General features: G+C 37.2%; 1 protein-coding gene across 5 annotated transcripts in view; it reads left to right on the plus strand.

Moving 5' to 3' along the window:
- The window catches only part of GRM8 (glutamate metabotropic receptor 8), a 358,114-nt gene that overhangs the window by 57,185 nt on the left and 279,842 nt on the right, over nucleotides 1–21,087 (plus strand). For all 5 annotated transcript variants that reach the window (XM_069801987.1, XM_069801982.1, XM_069801985.1 and 2 more), the window contains one exon: nucleotides 11,941–12,157. In XM_069801987.1, coding sequence (XP_069658088.1) covers nucleotides 11,941–12,157 — 217 coding nt within the window. The remainder of the gene's footprint in view (nucleotides 1–11,940; nucleotides 12,158–21,087) is intronic.

Here is a 21,087-nt window from a genome sequence, read left to right on the forward strand (position 1 = left end):
TTTAACATATGCAGCAACAGACTGAGGGAGGACAATTTCAAAATAAAAGATGTTCACTCATCAAAAGCTGCTATAGTATTCAGAAGTGGTACAGTGGTACTCTAGTTCCTAATACAGATCATTTGTGCACAGTATACAAAAGGAGATTTCCAAAGACTACTGATCAGTACACCAATGCACTGCATACAGTAGCTGCAGACTGAAACGCTCTCTGGTGAATGTGGGGTTCTCTTAAAAAGATCTATAGTCAAGCTGAAAAACAGGTGTTTTGCATCAGTCAAAGGAAACATTTTCAGCAGTCTGAGCATATAAAGGTTCCCAATATTTGGTCAGAATAGGACCAGTTGCTTGCTTGTTCTAGCCAAATAAAGCCACTGAATTCTGTGAAATATGTCGTGGGCTGACGTGATCATTTTCACTTCCTTCAGGTGAAAGCAAAGGTTTGTATGGAGACCCAGGGCCAAGGTTCCCTTGGCTGCCTGCTGAAGCACTGCCTGGCTGTGCTGTGTGGCAAAGGTGCACTGATAATTGTAGGCATGAAGGCAGGCAGGGGAGCTGCTTCGCAGGCCAGCATAAAGTAGTTGTTAGCAAGCCCTGCCTCTGACTAAATATGGGGTGTTACTGGGATTGCTGAAATGGGAAAAAATGAGTGGTGGAGCTTTTTGAGCTTATTGAAAGCTCCTCACACCCTCTTCTTTCAGCATCCTGCTGAGCTGCTGAAGTAGGGCGTTCATGGTGGGGCCAGACTTACAGGATCAAGCTAACTGAGGAGGACTTTTAAGAACCTTCAAAAGGACTTATATATCATCTGTATTTGGACTTAGAGATATTGGAGAGTCACAGCTAGGGAGGAAATCTCCATCGCACTAGCCGGGAAGGCTAAGGCTAGCAGTCAAACAAGGCTGTATGGTGGTGATAACAGTAAACTGATTTATACTTAAATTGCAATGAATAAAAATAGGGAAAAGGAGAATTTGCAGAATTGATGCGAAATGCTCATCCAATATAGGCTTTTTTCCTACATCAGATACTTCTTTTGCTGACTTTGTGGATGTGTTCCCCTTGCAGTCAGAGAGCAAAAATGCCTATTATGGGGAAGGAAGCCTTACTCGGTAGACGAGAGTGAAGAGTGACCCTGTCCAGGCTTATTTCACAGAAGAAGAGTTTCCCTTTGCCCTTTCTACTGGGCCAAGTGGAAACACTGACTATCTCTGAACTGTAGGCTGCTGAAGGGGAGAAGCAGAGCTGGAACTGAAAATCCTAAATCAGCTCTTTAGAAACTAATCACTGTCCACTCTTCCTTCTCAATTCAGTTAAGTTGTGGTTGAGGAGGGAGTGAGAAGAGATAGGGAAACCAGGTGTGAAGGAAAAGGTATATCTGGGAAGAAGGAGATGTTCACATAGAGGAAAGAGAGAAAACAAGAAGATAGCAGGAGGGAACTATAAGTTGTTGAAATGTCTGAGGGGAAAAAAGTAAGTATGAGTTATAGGAAGAAAGGGGAAAAATGTCAGAGAAAAGTACCTATCTATATGTATAGGAAATATGGAACCGTTCAATAAGAAATAGCATTGAACTATTTTTAGAAAGCTTTCCCCAATATTCTATTTCTCTGTATTAAATGGAGAAGCTAAGAATATACTGCTGTACAGATAGGAAACCTCTGCAAGATCTCTCTATTTCTTCAAGTGTTCTTACTTCCTTCAAGCTGTGCTTTTCTTAAAATTAATCTTACTTAATTTGAGTCAGTAACAATATCAGTTTAGAAACAAGATTTTGGTAGCCTCCCCGGTGGGGAAGTATAAACCACTAACTACTGTGTCAGAAAGGGAAGAAAAATGGCCCAACACATGGTATATGTGTGTGCATCCGTGTACATATTTTATACATACATAAAATTATTTTTATATAGAAATGGAAGAATTTCTTCTGTGATTCCTGACGTTCAGGACAATCTTATTCCTGAAAGCAGTCTCCAAAGCACCATGCACTTTTTGAAGGCCCCAAAGACTGTCAGCAAAATGCCTTGGTGGAAACAGTGGGTACAAAGTTGCTGCGTGAGCTTGGACATGCAGGTTTCAATATGGTTTTTTTGATGGAGGGAGGGGACAAGGTGTACTTTTGTACTTTGTACAATGTACTTTTGAGCGCATATTAAGAGGCTCCTTTTTTCTAGGCTGAGATTGTGTTAGTTATTCTTAACAACAATCCCCAAATGATAGATAATGCACTTACATCTACCTTTTTATGGTGCAAGGCTGGGATTTTCAAAAGGGCCAAGTAAGATTAGCCCATTGGCAGCCAGGTTGTACTTTTGAGGGTTCCAGACTCTGATGCTAGAAACACAAGGAAACAAAACACTTTCTTTGAAATCTCTTTGATCACATGATTAATTTATGTAATCAGTATTTTTGTTTTGTTTTGTTCTCCCCACCCTGGTGAATTCTTCATTTCCAATGCACCTGTCCAGTTCATGGATTTTAATATTTAGGTTTTCACAAATTTCCAAAATTCTGTAGGAGCTGTTCCAGACAGTCTTCAGACCAGTGGCAGTGTAGTCCTACTTTGTATATATGCTGTTGTGCTCTCACTTGGGTTGCCTGGATTTTCATCTCTCTGCTTGCCATGATCCTTTTGATAAGATAATCCATGGATCAATGTACTGATAAACCATAGTGTTTAAGTCAGAAATCAGAATGGAAATCTGGTAATAATGATGGAAAAGAAGAGACATCGCCTTTTTCCACAGCCACCCTACTATTTTAAAATAAAGTACATTTTGAATAGAAAGGAAGGCTTGGATATCACTCGCATGGGCTTCAGAGCTTAATTCATAGATAACTTCCAGTCCTCTGATTGGAAATGTTTTGCTTTTTTCTTCAACTTTTCTACCAGTAGCAACTGGACTTAGCATCTCACTGTGGTAATACAGGAAACATTTAATTTTTTGGAAATGGCTTGAGACTGGCTAATGTTTTCTTCTTGTAACTTTTAAGGTTAAAAACTCAAGGTAAAATTGTTTAACTGCCAAGCCTGATTGTTTTAAGAAATGAAGAAAAATAATCTGAACACACAAAAAAAGGGACACCTTTCATTTCTCTTCTTCCAAGTCTGTAATCTATGGATTTAAAATGGTGCTTTTAATCCCGTATGAACTGCCTGTGCTGCAGAAGGAATCCCTAGCTATGGTGAATCAAAAGGATTCCCTTAATGCAGTCTGATATGAGGTATCCAAGTCATTAGCGTGGGGCAGACAGATTACAGGAAAGCTGGGCTTTCTGGGCTCACCGCTGAAGTGTAAGCAGCATACCCTAGAACATGTGAAAGCACCCGCTAAAGCACTGGGCCTGTGTGCCTGGCCAGCTGAGCCCCATTTACATATCTTAACGTTGTCTGCAAATGTGGAGAGAGCTGTGACCAAACCAAAATTTGCTTTCCCTTCTCATGACATTTTTCAGTTACTTGTATCTCATGATGTTAAGCTGGCAGCATGGATAGGAAAAGGATAGTACTACTGCTCAGCCAGTGGCGTAAGCTGAAGTGGCCTTGCAGCATGAAAAAGTGAATGCAAAGATCAGAATTGTCCATTAAGCAGAGCACCCATCTTGCATCCTGCTGAGAGCACCCTCTTCTTCCATAATGATGGTCTCTGTAATCAGAAAAATTGCTGTGGACAGCTGCGTGTCCCCATGGGTGAGTCTCTGAAGTTGCCTGCTGTGCTCTCTATGGTACTAATTAGTAAATGAATGTAAAGGAATCCTGATCTGGACTGAGGAATACTTTATGAGCTATTAGGTAAATTTATTACTGCTGAATAATAATAAAAAGTTGGCTTTGTTAGTTCAGACCAAAAGTAATGCACAACTTTGTATATTTTTCTCAAACTCATCAAAAGAGATTACAGTTGCAGACACTGACATGACAAGCTCTAATGAGGAAAGTAGGGCTAAAAAAGCTTTGAAATATCAGAGTTCACACTGTGCGCAGCAGAGATTGACACAAGTCTAACATATCGATACGCATAATTAAGTGTGGGTTTCCCCAACAAGTAGAAAAGGAATTTTAATAGTTTTAAGAAGTCCCTAAAGCTATCTGACCATCCCTGTCTTCCTGTTTGATCTGATGACTGGAGAACATAAGAAACTGTGAAGGAAGAGCTAACAGCCATTCCCAAGCTCAAGGTCGTCCCTCCCCTCCCTCCTTGTTATTTGATCTCAGTATGAATATTACTCATTTGATCTGCTGCTTCTTCAGCTTATCATTCAGTGCCTGGACCTCAGCTGGGTTTAAAATATTTAGAAAGAGGCTGCCTACAGATGGTGGATAATTTAATGTGCAACTGCTTAATGTAGTTGGTTTTCAGAGAGGCAAACCCCAGGATTTAAAATGATGTGGAAATACCAGAATAGAGCTCCCTTACTGAGAAAATGCCATTGTTAAACATTAATCAATAGACTCTCTTGCACAGAACATTGATGACAGTTCAAGCTGTCCTTAGATGGATTCTCATCCTCCTGGAGTTACACAGCGATGCACAGTGTGACAAGATGTGCTTCAGCTGTAAAAATGTTCGTAATGCATAAATATCCTTTTAATGTTTTTGCCCTAAAGTCCATCACACAGCACAGAGACCTGTACTTTCCTGAGTGGTGAATTTGTTTTGTAGATGCTGCTTCTATTATGGGATTGCAGATTGTGATATCACATTATTACTATTATTATTTTCTTCTTTAGTATCCCTTGTGTGTAATTAAAAGTAATGACTTCTAATGAGTCCCTGCCCTACTTCAACCCACTGGAAGGAAACTACTTCTCAATTTGGAACACTTTATATTATACACATTCCTCCTTTGTTGCTTCCTGTTCTGCCAGGGCAGTACAGCAGGTCACAAACTAAAGTACTCTTGCTGTAGCACGTCTGGTTAGACTTTATGAAAGATATTTTCTGGCTGGTGGGGATAGAATGCAATGCAAGGAGCTTTAATATTTTTTCATCCCATAATCTGATACTATACAACTATGTGTATTAACTATAAGAAATTACTTTCTCTAGGGTAATCGTTTATTCAGAATACTGTAGTTGCTAGTCCATTTGACCACCAGAGATAGGTGTGATAGATAATTACTGTGTCTGTAGTTGAGGAAAAAAAGAGAAGATGAGTAATGAAAGAGGATTTGCGTGTTTGATTTTATCCCTGTATTTCCACTGGGCTAGCGATTCCATCTGCCTCTGTAATTTTTCACATACTGGACCAACCTATGATGGTTGCAGAAATAATTTTGTTGGCAACAAACCGTACTGCATTGATTCTCATCTATGTCCTTTTCTTGAGAAAAGATCAGTGCAGCTCATTGAAGAGACATTCTGCTCAGGAATATGTCTTCAGAAGGTAACTGATGGCAACAGAAGTAAAGGCAATGAAAGAGTAATAGGAAGTGAAAAGAAAGAGTAAAATAATTTACCCATCCCAGCTCAAAAACATTTACGTGTGATGGATCACTTCTCTCCCTGTGTTTGGGGGAAAAAATAGCAATAGCTATGTTGCATTTTATCACAAAGACCATATCTTTGCACAATACCCATACAAACACACAGGGAACTTTCAGAAGGTTTGAAGTGACCTTATCATTAGCTCCTCGTCATAAGGCGTATGAATTGCAAGCACCCTTGACAGGAGCTGCTATGATACTTACTGCAAACAGAATGACTTAGAATAGCTCTAATGGATTTAAAAAAATTCCTGCCTTCCAAGTTAAATCAGCTGATGTCAGCTTTCAGATTATACTTTTGTTCTTTCCCTTTCCAAAGCGTTTAAATTCTGCTAAACTTTTTTTGAACTAAATACATTTTAAAGTGTATTCATCTGGGTGAAAAGCATACCTATTTTTTCTTGCTTTTTCCCTAGCTGATATGAACATATTTTTTGCGGGGAGAGGTGGAAATCTGTGGTAATTCCTAAACAAGATTTGTTCCTGGACACGTGATAAATACTGTGGTTGAGTGTCCTTAATATACAGAGAGACCCTCAAGTGTATATGTCTAAATAAATACAGTTTAGAATTAGATGTGTTTATAAGTATAAGTGAATACATATATACATCTACTGGGAAAATATTTTGTCACAGATTGCTCCTCCTCATGGTAAAATCCATGGAAAGAGGCTGAATCAGAAAACTTCGTATGCTGAAACTTTTCCACAGCATCAGCTCTAGCAGAGGTGGTTTGTAGCCGGTGGATTTGGCAAGGTGTCACCCTGCTCAGCTGCTCCGAGCATTGAATGGGGCATCTCACGTCTCCAAAGGTGTTACTGAGACTTAATGTGTTATATCTTCCCAGAATGATTTAATGTTGGTTTATTCTGAAAATGAATGAAACAAGCTCCCTAATGATGGCATAGGTGACCTATTTGGTTTTTGTCATAGGTGGAAAGATGGAGACATCACAGAAGGAAGTTCATCATTATCTGTGCACAGATGTCTTAATAGTCATGTGTCACCAAAATGAGTGGGTTTGTGAGATTCAATGGAAGACATGTAGCTGTTTACGCTATTGTTCTACATAGTGTGTGTACAACAGTTGAATTAATCTCCCAGGCTCCCTTTATAGTCAGCGAAGAGAAATGGGCAGTTTCAGGGTGCATTTCATCTCCTCCTACAGTTAGTAACAAAAGACAACATTTTTAATCTTGTTTGGTATAGTGCAAGATGTTATTAAGCCTCATCAAACTTTTGAATCTTGAATGTCTACCCTAAATGACTTTACCAGTACTGTATTGCAGGCTGACACATTTTTCAGAAGTGGAAGCAGGCTAAAATGATGCTCTGGTTGATGGCAATTTACAAATGTGACTAATAGCTAAAATATAGTGACCTCAGCTCTCATCCAGCAACTGTTCAATATCTAGACCCTGAGGATTCATTTCACTGCTGTGAGTTTTTTGTGCTCACAAAGAGCTCTTTCTTGCTGTACAGAAGAGGGAATAAAAATCTTGAAAAGACAGGGCCATTAATGATTAATGGTAGACATTTAAAATTCAAAAAAATCACCAAGTTGAAAATGTGTTTCCACAGTCAAATTTTATTTCAAGCATTTTTACTCCTTTGTAAGCTTTATTAGTTGGTAGTAAAATGCCAGTTGATACTGAGCAATCATTAACCTAAAGTTTACTGACTTCAATTTGTTAGCTACAATTATTACTATTTTTAATATTCTATTGCTAATATTCCTCAAAAAAAAAAAAAGACTGCTCAGTAATGAGAGAATGGAAAAGGGAAATAAAATGCTAGTTGATATGTTGAAGTTAGTAGTGATAGGACTGAGTGGGTAGTGAAACTGAAGATGTGAATGATTTAAGCCCATTACTCTGGGTGACTGTACAGCGCAGTTACTGCCGTGAGTGTAACTCATAATCTGTGATGTTCAAAATTACCAGTGATTGCTTTCTCAGGTCTTTTTTCTTATGAGCTTAGCTCGTTTCACTGTCTGCTACTCTGCTCCCAAATCATGCTTTCAGCTGAAAGGCTGTATAAAGGAAGATGGCATTTCAAATGGCCAGCTGATACTTTACATTGACAAATGTAGCATGCAAATGGCTTTGAAAGCTCAATAAAAAAGGTTCCAGTGAACTTCTGTCCAAAACTTGGACAGCATGCCATTGAAGAGAAGGCATACTAAGAGCTGCCTGCTGTGGTGAAGACACTTTACTGGAAGGGCAACCCTAGGTCATGTTGTTTCCTCTGCTGTCCTCAGTGTAACACCTCTCTGGTTTTGGGTTTGGATCCCAGCACTGGACCCACCAAACAGATCAGGGTAGTGCTTCCCTATGAATAGTCCTGGATTCGGGAGTGGTAGGTGGCTTTCATTTTCAGTGTACAAGGGACTGAAAATGGTTTACCACTTAGCTGAAATAAATGAGAAGTTACGTTAGCTGCCTTTGGCACTTCAGAAATTGTCCACATCTCCATCAGGGAGTAGAAGTCTGTTCTGTAGTAATGTTTGGTGGATATCTTGTACAGATATTGCTCCCCCTTTGAAGTGCTGCCACAGTCACGCTTTGTGGACAGTTAGTTCTGAAAGTAACTGCTCCATCTTCTCTAATCCTCTGGGAAGGGCAGATCTTTAGAGACAGATTTTAAGTCGGCTGGGAGATGTATACAGAATGATCCAGGAAAAACAGACTATTCTTGACTGTTGATTTTGGCTTGAATGTATCTTGAAGGATTAGCTGCTCTACTTAGTTGTCAGCAATTGTTTTCTTTTTTTTCTTTCTTTGTTCTAAATTGTTTTGTTTTTTTTTTAAGCATGCAGAATAATTTTCCAATGCCAGTGACTGGATGATAGAATGGGATGAAGCCACCACTGACTTTGGTTAAGGACTGAGGGATTGCTGGTAGTTTCAGCAGTGGTTCAGTATGCACCAGGATTAAGACCAGTACGTAACTAAAACTGGATATTGTTTCAAAGCACCACACTATAAATGTTTGCTTTTAAACATTTAACAGATAGCTCAAGCTTAAAATAACAATTAAAATAAAGCTTCTATGAATTCCTCTGTATAATTATTTCAAAGAGTTCAAGTCTGTCACCCACTAGAAGTCAAGTGTTTATCAGTAGATTATAGGTTAATGGGAGGCCAAACCATAGAGTAGGAAAGGATAGAAAAAAATATCAATGAACATTCAAACATGAATGCTTTTAGCCATTGTCAGTGAATGTGACAGCTGTTGTGTGATAACCGATTCAAATGTGGTTATATAATCCTCCTTTTTTTTTTTCCATTTTTTCCCCCAAAGAAAAGGAAATATGCTATTAACAGTGCTATATAGCACTTGAATACAATGTAAATGTTACACATATTGTATTTAATTTTGAAAATTTAGGTTGAGAAATCTAGAATGAGAAATATAAAACCCCTTTACAGGTCTCTTTCAAAATGCAAATTTATGTCTCAAGGGGCCAGTGGAACTTAAAGTATAAATACAGTCTGTATTTAGGGAGTTTTAAAAGCACATATTACTGAATTGATAGAGCATAACAGTTCCCTTGCTTAGGCAGCATTATGCTCTATCTTGTAAAATGTACTTGGGGACATGTAAAATGGTTTATTAAACCTACAGTCCATAACTAGAGTTGTTTCATTTTAATGTATATATTTTTCATTCATGGATTATTGAACCACTAAATCCTAACAATTTGTCTCATGCCAAACATTTTCTTTGGGTCTCGTTCCAAGCCTTTTCAGTAACTGTGTAACTTGGAACATACCCCAAACGCTCAAATTTTAAAGCTGCTTTTCAGTGCCCCCCTGTATACAAATGTACATTTAAAAGCAGGCAAGGAAGGAAGTTTCTGTTTACTTTTGTATAAAATGCTTTCACAGAAAGAAATCTATGAGGTATTTCTGGGTGGGAGATCTGCAGTTTAGGGGAGAAAATTCTTGAATATAAAGTGTTGTCTATAACCATGAGGGATGTATACAAAAAGAAATATGGAAAATAACTACATATTCTGTTGCATAAACCATTCTTCACAAAACTTAGGGATAGCTTGCTATTTAGAGAGTGTCTTTCTCCCTACTTTAACATGGCATATTGTTCTTTTATGGTAGTGAAAAGCTGGCAGAAGTTATAAAACAGTGGTGATTTAAGCCTACTAGGTGTGCCCAATGATTTCAGGGTATCGGGTTTGGACAGTATTTACCTTCCATTTTCTTCCACTGTTATTAGAAATAACTCTAGGGAAGAAGCTGAACTACAAAGAGCTGAAAAGTAGGAAAGTAGCGTCTCTTCTCTGCTTTTTCCAAGGCCCCAAAATAAGGTTTTTCATAGTACGTAAAGTATCTCTTATTGATCTGAAACACCTCATTGCTGTGTTGAACCAATGACTCTCATACAAACACATATCTAGGATTTCTTATTCATCTCATGCCTGAAGAGAAACAGGAACTGAGAAAGTTAATGGATATAACTCTGTGGTCTAGGCTTGAAGGTTTTCAATGACAAAGTATCTGTCTAAAAGATCTCTTACTAGTGTTGATTTTATGAACATTATTGATGAAATAACTTTCAGCAAAGCAACAACGCCATAGAATTTGTGAAATGGCACACCGAGGAGCACAATGAGTAAAATCACAGAGGTTGTCTTTATTTTTTTCCATCTGGAAAAAGATGGCTGGTTTAGAGACTGATAGAGCAAATTTAGAAAGGGAATGATATCCGCTCTAAATGTGCATAATTGTGTTGTTACAGGGCAAAATCTCTTGTCTCTAAAGAGATAAAAGATGTTTCAAACATTTTCTGAAAGAAAGGGAATTTATACAAGGCAGGTTTTGTAAGGACAATTTATCCTTTATTTTTACTTGGTGGATCTTTGCTGTGTTAGGAATACTGATTTCCATGAGATACGACCTTTAGATTACTTTTCCTGTGATCCTCCCTTTCCTTTTTTTGTGTTCTCTCTGGTTGTTACTATTACAACATTTCAGATTATTTATTCTGAGGCGTTTCCATGAGTAGAAAATTTCTTAAAGAAGGATATAGCCAAGATACATATGAGTTTATTTTGTTTGCTTCTGACTGAGAAATGATTTTGACATCCCTTAGGCTATAAACTGTTTTTTCAGGCTGTAGAAGTCTACACTGTCTTTGCATGGTTAATGACCAGACTCTTTGAATCCCTTATATTTGCCTCAAATCCATTTTCTAGTTTGTGCTGATAAGGAAGTGCTGTACACGACCTAAGGGTTGCACTAAACCTTCTACTATAGCATCTAATGTGACAGTGAGCATTTACCAGATCACCTGTTATCTGGGACTGCTAAATTCAGGTCTCAACAGAATCGATTTAGGAAATCTGTTCAGATTGTTTTCTTGAAGAGTATTTTATGTTTTGTAAGATGTGAATTAAGTACCTACTATTAATATAGATTACAAATGCAATGCAATATTTGGAGTATCTTTCATTTCAAGCTAGTGATTATTTGATCAGTTTTACCATTTTTAAATGAGAAAATCATTCCCCTTTTAAGTTAGCATAAATGTTAATTAAACTTTCTTGCACCAAATTACTTTTCAGAATAATTGAAAATTGCTTGCAGGTAGCTGCTTCTGGACATTTCCAAAATATTTCTTTAAGATAAGAGTTAATAGAAAATCACCCTACTTTTTTTTCCTATGAAAATAGTAATTTATTTTAAAAATGTATTTCAGTTATTTAGTGTGTTTTGGGGTTGCGTTTTTTGTTTGTTTGTTTGTTTCTACAAAGAATATTTTGGTGGTTTGTACAAAGATTACCATCCTTGTAACCTTTCTCCTTCTCTATATGTATACTGTGTACAGAGAATTTTTTTTTCATGTTTTTTCATTAAATAGCTTTTGGTATTAACTACATAGCCTCCATATTCTTAAATCATGCACAATACCATATTAAAACTGGAAAATGAAAAATCTACAACAGAGCTTGAAAAATAGGAATAAAATGGGAAAGCACACTTGCATGTACATAAATAAACAAAACAATGAAATGGAAATAATCTACCTTTACTCATCAAATTTAAGTGTAGCATTTTTAAGAATCACAGTCATCAAACCCGACCTTTTCATCTTCTGTAGTAATAGTAAGAATTCCTCCTTTTTTTTTTCCCCTTTCATCTGTTCCTATCAGAGCCAGGATCAAAAAAGAAGTTGTTACACTTACATGTCAAGAATCATGACATCTGGAGAAAAGCAGAATGCATTATTTCATGGTGAGAGTGTTATACAATAAGACTTGACTGACATTTCACAAAATCTGAGATGCTTTCTGATCGGTTGATTTAATTAAAACAAGATATTCAGTTCTGTGCAATGCCTGTGCATAATCTATTTTAAGCCTTTGAAACATACAAGTATATAGTGTAAAATGGTATTAGATTGGCTTGAATGACTTGTCATTCTGTTTGCAGATACCTCAAATCAGCTATGCATCTACAGCTCCAGAACTGAGCGATAACACCAGGTATGACTTTTTCTCTCGAGTGGTCCCACCGGACTCCTACCAAGCACAGGCCATGGTTGACATCGTGACGGCCCTTGGGTGGAACTACGTGTCGACGCTGGCTTCCGAAGGCAACTACGGAGAGAGTGGCGTGGAGGCGTTCACCCAGCTCTCCAGGGAAATTGGTGAGTGTATGTTTATCAGGTTTTGTATTTATAGCTGCCGGGTTACAGAGCATCACTGAACTCTGCCTAGGTCTACACAGAGTGATCAGAACACCTGCAGGCGCGTTACCTGGACTCAAGTGGAGGGGGTTATGGATGATTTTGCTGCTTGTGCATCTGCCAAGGTGACAGTTATGGCAGTAATTTAATAACTCTTGAGAGAGGCAAAAGATTTATGTCTCTTGCCCCTTTTGGAAGGGGGGAGCTTTTTGATGAGTTAGGAGCAAAAAGCAACCACCAGCTGAATTACAGCCAGGTTTGAAGAGATGCAATTGATTTAGCTTAGGAAAATCATAATCCAATGAGACCTCATTTTCCTTGTTCCAGCACTGATAAATCTAGGGGTTTTAATTTTGAGGAATTTGAAAAATAATAAAAAAATCTGTGAAGTACAAAGACATACCCTTCTTATTTTTCCTTCATATAAGGAATGTGCTATATAAATACAGGCATTATTATGAGAAGTATATTTAAGTCCCTTTGACCTGTCCCCCCCGTCCCCTGTTATTTCTGGCCTGAAAAATGGCTGTTTCTCAGGAGCAGTAGGTTTTGGACAGCAAGGACTGAGATGATGAGTAGCAGGTGGTTTGAAAAAGGGTGGAATTGGTCTTTCATTAAGTACAGTGTTAAATGACACAAAATAGTATCCTTTAAAAAAAAAATAAAATTGCAAACAGCCTTCCTGTCCTTCCTCAGAAAGCCTGGATTAATCTATTCAATTTGACTTTCAGGGCAGGTACATATGAACTTTTGTTCTTTCAGGTCAGCTTGGGTGAGATAATATGATAAAATCTTCCATTTTCAATAACCGCATGTAAATACAGAGACCATCTCAATCGTATAGGAAAGCACATGTGTGTTTCAGGTACTTATGCTTGAACCATAAAGGTTACTGATTGCTCATAATTTGGCAGTAAGACAAAAATGCAGCAATTCATGCCAGTAGGGAACCAGTGTATAGAATATGCTCGATTGATTAATTAATAAAAATTCTGTCTCTAGCTTCTAATCAATGCTTTCAGATCCTAGATGTCTTCATGGGAGAATTAAGGCTGACTACAATACAATGGTTTGATCTGGGGTTAGCAAAGGCATGGATAATTCTTCCAGTTTGTACCAAAAAGAGATGGTTTATCTATTGTGTCAAATACAGCAGCGAATAGATTGGCTGCCCCAGACATTCACCAAGGAGTTCATTGGCTGAAAATCACTTTTGCTTGAAACCATCTGCAGCCCAGCTAGTTTGGCTGAGTCCTGAAAGTAGGCAAATAAAGTGCTCAGGACTTTCTTACCATTTCCCATTTCCAGAAATATAAGAGTTTTTCAGATGGGTGCAATGACAACAGTGATTTCATGATAATCACAATGACCTGAGTTTGTGTCAGTTGGATCTTGATCAGAATAAGAAAAGACCATTGTCATTCATTAAATAATTATTATTAATAGTATTACTTAAATATTAATCCAAAGCAGTTAAAATAATGAATGGGTATCCTAAACATTACAAGATCTGTGTAATACCAGGAAACATAAAAAATAACTTTTGTTTATTGTTTGTTTTTTTTTCCTTATGACTTTTGTTCTCTACTAGAGCACTTGATTTTGGCAACCTTTGTGCTTATAGCAACTTACCCACTATTGTGGGTAACAGGGACTTGAATGGTTCTGAAGAAGGAAAGCAGAGGAGAGACAGGAAATTATAAACCAGACAAGTAATTTTTAGTTCCTAGAAAAATGTTGAAATAAATAATCAGGTAAATCATATGTAACCACAGGGACATGATCAATAGCCACTGCAGAATTGTCAAGAACAAATAGTATCAAAGCCATCTAATAATTTTCTTTGACAGGATAACAACTTTATAGCTAGAGAAGAAGCACTTGATGTCATGTCTCTTGAATTTAGTAGTGTTATCTCAGCTGCCACATAGAGTATTGTCCTGAGCAAATTTGGGAATTGTGATTTAGGTGAAAATATCATAGACTGGATGCAGACCTATTTAGAAAACTTTGCTCAGAGTAATTAGCAATGGTTTCTGTTTAAAAGGAAGAATGTGTTGTGTGTTTGGCAGGGGTTTATGCTGGGTTAGGTACTAGCCAATATTTTCATGTTTAGTCCAGACAGACTTGGAAGGAAGGATATGCCTGTAAAATCTGGAGATGACTTCAAGATGGGAAGGACTAGGAGTGTATTGGAAGAGATTCTTAGAGTCCAAAACTGGAGATATGATCTGAAAAAATAGCATGCCATTTAAGAGACAGATGCAAGACATTCTGCTTCAGCAAGAAGGATCTGTACAATAAGGAATACAGAATGACTGGTCAGAAAATACTATCTCAAAAAATGATCTGAGCATGATAGTAAATTATAACCTGCCTATATTCCTCATGTTTTACTGGAACATGCAGGTGGGCATACCATCTGTAAAATAATTTGAGTAATCCTCCAATTTGCCTGGTAGTTCTGAAACCTCCTTTTAACTCAGTACAGGTTTTGACCCTCACTTCACAAAGGTGAGAGTCTTGGCAAGCAAGAACAAAGACAATCACAAACCTTGAAAACGTGGTCTGTGAGGAGCGACTGAGCAAGGTGGTTAGGTAGCCTGAAGAAGAGTTGACTAAGAAGGGAAGGTGATGGAAAATAATGTTTTCAAATAGACAGATGGCTTTTACAGAAAGGTAGAGGACCCCTTGTTCATCCAAATACAGTGTATGTGAACAGAAGTAATGGAATTATCTCTAGCATGATTCCGTTTAGATTTGAAGAAAGCCCCTTTTAATGGTTAAGACATTAAAGCATTAGCCTAGCTTGCTTGGGGACATTTTGGAGCCTCCATTGCTGAGGATCTGGGAGAATGCATTGGACAAACACCTGCCCAGGGGTTATACAAGTGTACTTAGTTCTTCCTTGGGGCTGGGAGGTGGATTGAATGATTTCTTAATGTCCCTTCCAGCCTAATTCTATTGTCCACTGTCCTCATATTTTTTACCTGAACCATAGGGCTGGAAACACTTTTAAAATGGAAAGTTCGAATAGCATCTAATTATGAGGTCTGAGACTACAGAGTTTACATAGGTTTATAAAAATCATCACATAGTGTGAGACTGCACACAAACCAGCAAAATTTACCAGCACTATGTTAATAAACTGTGTGTTAAGAGAATCTAATCAGGTTCCCCCTGTGCTGCTGGCATACAAATGCATAGGACAGCTCAACTCCTTTCTGAGTACTTTACATCCTGTTTAAGATAAGATGCCAACAACTGGAAGCTAAATGAATGTGAAGATAAGCATAATGGAAAGCAATACATTTGAGGAAAGGATGTGAAAGAAATTGATACATTCATTTCTGAAAAGTTCAGTGGCTGAGAGGACATGCGAGACAGAAGTTTTGAAAATATAAATAGGAAAGCTTGGGGGTTTCTGGTTTTGTTTGTTTGTTTGTTTTTGTGTTTTTTTTTTAAGTTTTCTCCAGTCACTTAAGAACTAAGAAGGGGTAGGGTTTTAAATATTTTTAAAATAGAGATTAATTGCATGTACTTATAATTTCAGGTACTTATTTGTTGTGATCTTTACTCTTTGCCTCTAATTTCCAGTTTGATTGGTCCTCTGTTCAACTTCTACTTCTCGATTAGTAACAGAAGCAGAAAAGAAAGAACAGGCTCCCAGATGAAATGTGGAATACTGAAAAGGTCAAAGTGGTCCCACCCTGACATGTCACAGAATATATTACATATCAAAATCTGCGCTAATTTTAATGACAAAGATCCTGTCTGGGACAAAGCATAGCTGGAAGTTAAATATTTTACATGACAATGATTGTAAGGAGAATAGGGAATGGGACTTATTCCAACGCATTCTTCCATGCATTATTGTTTGAAAACAATGATTAAATTTATAGTATTTTCTACTCCCATTACAAAGTTAATCAATGATATCACTATAAGCATTTTGGCATCGTGATCAAATCATTTTTGGTACATTGGCTAAAGGAATGAATTCATACAAAATGATAATGGTTAGGAGTTTAAGCATTAAATTGAGTGAGACTTGACTCAATGAGAGAAACTAAAAAGGGGAAAAGAAGAAAGCACATTTTACCAAGTCCTCCTTACACTGTCATGCTGAATACTGCTCTTCTATTTACTATGCTGTTAATGATGTTTGACAAAATAAATGTTGGAAAGTCTCTAATCAGTCTTCTTTTAATGGTTCATTCCCTCTGCTATTAGATACTATCAGAGAGAAAATCATGGGATCCTTTTCACTTTTTTACAGAATACAAAAACATTTGGCTCAGAAAAATCTCTTTGGGGTCAGAGTACTTGCTCAGTTAGTGCAATGTTTGTACTGGAAAATGTAACAAATCCACAAACAGTATGTGAAATGCTATGTGTCAGATTTTATGCCCACTAGTGGTCAACGAAAACTTGGCACAAACGCTGACGGGTCCTGGTAGTGAAACACTTACGAAGCTATCAGAAGAGGAGGTGAAAATGATAAAGGCAGGGAACTGTAGGTGATCATTAAGAATAGGTGAGAATCTTTAACATTGATTGCCCCTTTTTTCCTTGTAAGTCAGTTTTGCATGTCTTGCCAGAGGGGTAAAGAAGACAGCAAAGAGGATTTAGGACCAGACCTTTGAGCCCAAATGACATCACTTCATAGCAGCTTTACCCTGGAAGAGAACGGTGTACTTAATATCAGCGTGTACCCTTGAATGCTTGTTTTTAGGCACAGGGTTTTGTAGTTTTACCTACTCCCTTTATCCTGGTATATTGCAGTTAATAGCATTTTTCTGAGAAGGGACCACAGTTACTTTTATGATCCTTCATAATATTTTACCATTACAGTCACACTGATAACTATATACCTAATTATATATCCTGAATGAATGCTACAGTAGGTTTATTTAAACTGCTTCAGACTGCAACATAGCTAGCTATATTTTGTTTACATAGAGAATGGTCTGTGACATTTCTTTGACATAGTTCTTAGGTCATCTTTGTCTCTTGTCAGTTTTTTGTGTGTCTGCAGTTGTGTGATGTATCTCTGCTTTTCTCCGAATCATTGGAGATGATTCTTGCCTTTAATATCTTTTGGACTTCTAAAGCTTTCAATGGATAAAGTGAAAATTTAGTGGGAAGTGGGGAGTGAGGGTTGAGCAGGAAAATAAAACTTAAGGCTGTGTAACCTTTCCTCTCCACTTAGATTATTCATTGATAATCTAGAAATAAATAAGATGGATTGCTGTTAAGATTAATTCACATTTCCTGCAGTAATCTTTGTATATCTTTGATAAAAAGATAAAGCTTTTTATATCTTAAGTAAGCTGATAAATAGACTTTATGTTTTTGTCCCCCCTCAGATGTTATTTAATAGAAGATTAAAAAATCTTGCAACATGAAGACTGAAGAAATCCAATACATGAAATGTAACCTTTTTCCCTGAGATATTTTTGCTTTAAAGACTGGTTTCAAGCTTAAAAAATTAATTTTCACATCTAATAATATTCTAACATACCCTCACAAAGAGGAAACAATTTAATTCAATTTTAAGTTTTATATTTATGCAGCTGAACTGTATTGATAACACTGTATTTCAAGCTGCAAGCTGTAATTAATAATAACACTATATAATTGGCTACAGGAGCTTCAAAGTAATGTTTGAAAAATTACAAAATCAGATGGTAGGTGTATTAATATTGCAAAAGCTTGAAAATTATTCCAGCAGTTTTTAATATTTGTACCAATTAATACCTGAAAAAGAACAGTATAATTTTTAGTGATTTATAATGAAGGACCATGTTAATTTCTCTCAGTGGTGCTAATCAATATGATGTTCTTCAGCTTTAATTATATGGGTTTTTTTCCTCTATAGTTTTAGGGAGGTGTCTCAGAGCAGTAAGCATACTTTCCTGGTATGCTCTCTGACACTTCAGTGATTGTTGGAAGAGGGACTTCTTTATCTCTAATAGCTCTTGAGGGGTTTCTTCTTCAGTCAATTAGTTGAGGCACTTTTTAAACCTCCTGTAGAAAGCTCACTAGCTACAGTGGAGGGAGAGAAAAAAAAAAGAGCAGAAAGATTCTGTAGCACTGGGTTTTGTACCTGCCCCAAAGAGTATGTACCATACAGCGGACTGTATTGACAAAAGTCACATAACCAACCTTGCTTCCTCACCCAGCACAGATTCACAGATAAGCTTGAAAGAGTGGTATTCTGTTCTGATTTCTTATTCTTGTGGCCAACTCCAGGAATAATATCCCTCATAGGGGTGGTTTTAAGGTACTATGACAAAAAATGCCAGAAACAAAGAAGCCTAAGTAATTTACAGTCAATATAATTTTTTCATGGATTGTCTAAGCAATGTTGTCACGTGTTTGAAACCACCATTATATTTTCATACTTCTGGAGTGAACTAAGTAGTTATGAGAGTTGGCAAAGCGGGTCCCAAGGAGGCTTCAGTCTGGAGCTAGGGACAGATACCGTCCCTATGCTACAAGGCATATGCTTGTACGCTGAAGACTTCATCTTGTTCCCCTACTTGTACAAATCATTTTTATTCCACAGGAGACAATTTGCAATTTGATTCTGGAAAGAAGTCCTGGGCAAGAAATAGGGGCTTGTGTATGTCCTTGTACCTGAAAGAAGTCAGTGAATACTTCCCTGAATCTCATGGGGTTTAGCAAACGGTGAATTGCACAGGAAGATTGTCCCTGAGGCTGCCAACAAGGCTCGGAGTAGGAAGACGTCACGCTTTCCGGTTTTGCCCACTGATATTTATCGTCTCATGTCAGCTGGGGTGTGAACTGTGGTTAAGACTGAGTTCATTAGCTATTTTTATATGGTACAGTTACCAAATAGCTGCGATATTTAATCTCTTTGGAGTCTGAAGCTGATTTAATTTTGCTTATAGCAGTCAGCTATTGGAGACCTGAGACAAATCAGCTCCTCAGAGCAAGGACCAATATGTTTCCTCAGTGATGCCTACTGTGGTGAATTTAGAACATTTAGAAAACTCTGAAAAATAAATGTTAAAAGCTCAATATAATATGGAGGATCTCTGCACCTCTGTGTGTATACTCACGTATTTAACTTACTCCTGTAAGTACTATAGAAGTCATTAGCCTATATGACTTTTTTTTTCTTTTTACTTCATGTGAACACCAAATATTTGCATTGGTTGTGAGCACAAATTCAAAAAATATTAAAAATGTCCAGGAAACAAAGTTTTATTTTGGCAGTGCTTTTAGTGCAATGGCTCATTTGTAGAACCTTATAACTTAGTAATGATATCTAGTTCAAGATTTTTAAATGTAAAAATGCAAACAAAATTATAAATGTGTTGATGCTAATTTTAAGAAAGCAATCTTATTAGATTAAAAGCATACTTTTGTTGAAATATAGTGTGTGGTGTTCATAATGAATATGCATTTTCATGAAGTGGTTTTTCAAATGCAGAGCTCTGCAGCAGTGGTTGAGGATTACAAGTTTCAGTGTCTATAAACTGAAGTCAGTAGTTTAAGGGAAACCATTTCAAATAAGATGTAAGGTGTACTTTTTAATATTAGACGTGAATAAGCATTTAAAAAATACTAAGGCATACTGGTATATTTATTTGAGGTTTAAATCATTAAGAGAAATCTTTCTAAAAGGAAGTTCACTACAAAATGTTGGGCCAAATTTAGAAATCACTGCTTAAACTGTAGTCTATACTATGCTTGAGACATCTATGATTATAAGTGTGCTTTCTGGACTTATAAATTGTTATTAAAATTTCTGAAATAAAAGGTAGGATAAATATATAGGTATTAATGTACTATCAGATCATTGCAATGACAGAAATGAAATTTGTCAAGTGCTGCTGCTCTGTGTATTAGCATGCGTTACTGTTGAGCCTGTAGCTTCTCTTAGATTCTGTGACTCTTTTTTGCTAGAAGGAGTCCCAGAGCAAATAATTCACACATAATGAAAAAACTCCTGTGAAAGCAAACTTAGGAAACGTCTGAATCAAAATGCCATTCCAGTTGTTTATGACCAAATTTCACACAATCCCATTAACAGGAAGTGGATTTTAACAGAGTTAATCCCAGTGGATATTCTTGTTGTAAGTGAAAGTCTTTGTAAAGGGGATGCTAGACGGGAAAGCACCAAGGACACGCAATATGATTTGCAGTCTGAATAAAGCAGCCCACGTTTGGTTTTTGCATTATGATTTTGCTGTGGTGCAAAACAGGAGAACTATGGGAAATACTTTGACAGCTTATTTTCCATGGTGGCTATGCTTAAGTTGTTTAAAAAAAAATAAAAATAAATCTGTCAATAATAAGTCCCAGAAGCTTCACAGGTTCTGCAATGAGTGAGATTTTTTTTCCTCCTTTCTCAAGAACTAAGAGTTCCTTTGTCTTTTTTTTTTTTTATACTTCTGTTATTGTCACTTCTGCAAAAAGCTTGTTTTCACACAAAATTCAGCATGGCACCTTTTGTATTGCAGTGGTGTGAATGGTTGTTGTGAGTCCACCTTGAATCAGGGATTGAATATGCAGACCATGGCATAGCCTTGATTGGAGTTTGTGTGAGTGAACTTTGCCAACATAACATTTAATGGTTTTGCTTTCCCAGAGTGTACAGACTTTTGTAAGGAAAGCCTGTATTTAAGGGCACTATCCAAGAAAAGTGACAGGAAGGAACATGGTGACATGGGCTTGGGCTGTAGTTACATGTTCTTTTTTGTTAACATGTCAAAGGGTTCACAGTATTTGAATTGTAATCTTGGTTGTGCTTCATTGGGCTAGAGTCAGTAGTCTCATTCACATTAAGAAGTTACACCCGGTAAAGAGAAGTTCCTGGCTCTTGAGTTTGCTGAGAAAATTGCATTTTTCTGTCTGTC

Source organism: Haliaeetus albicilla, chromosome 14 (assembly GCF_947461875.1).
Source record: "Haliaeetus albicilla chromosome 14, bHalAlb1.1, whole genome shotgun sequence".
NCBI lineage: Eukaryota > Metazoa > Chordata > Aves > Accipitriformes > Accipitridae > Haliaeetus > Haliaeetus albicilla.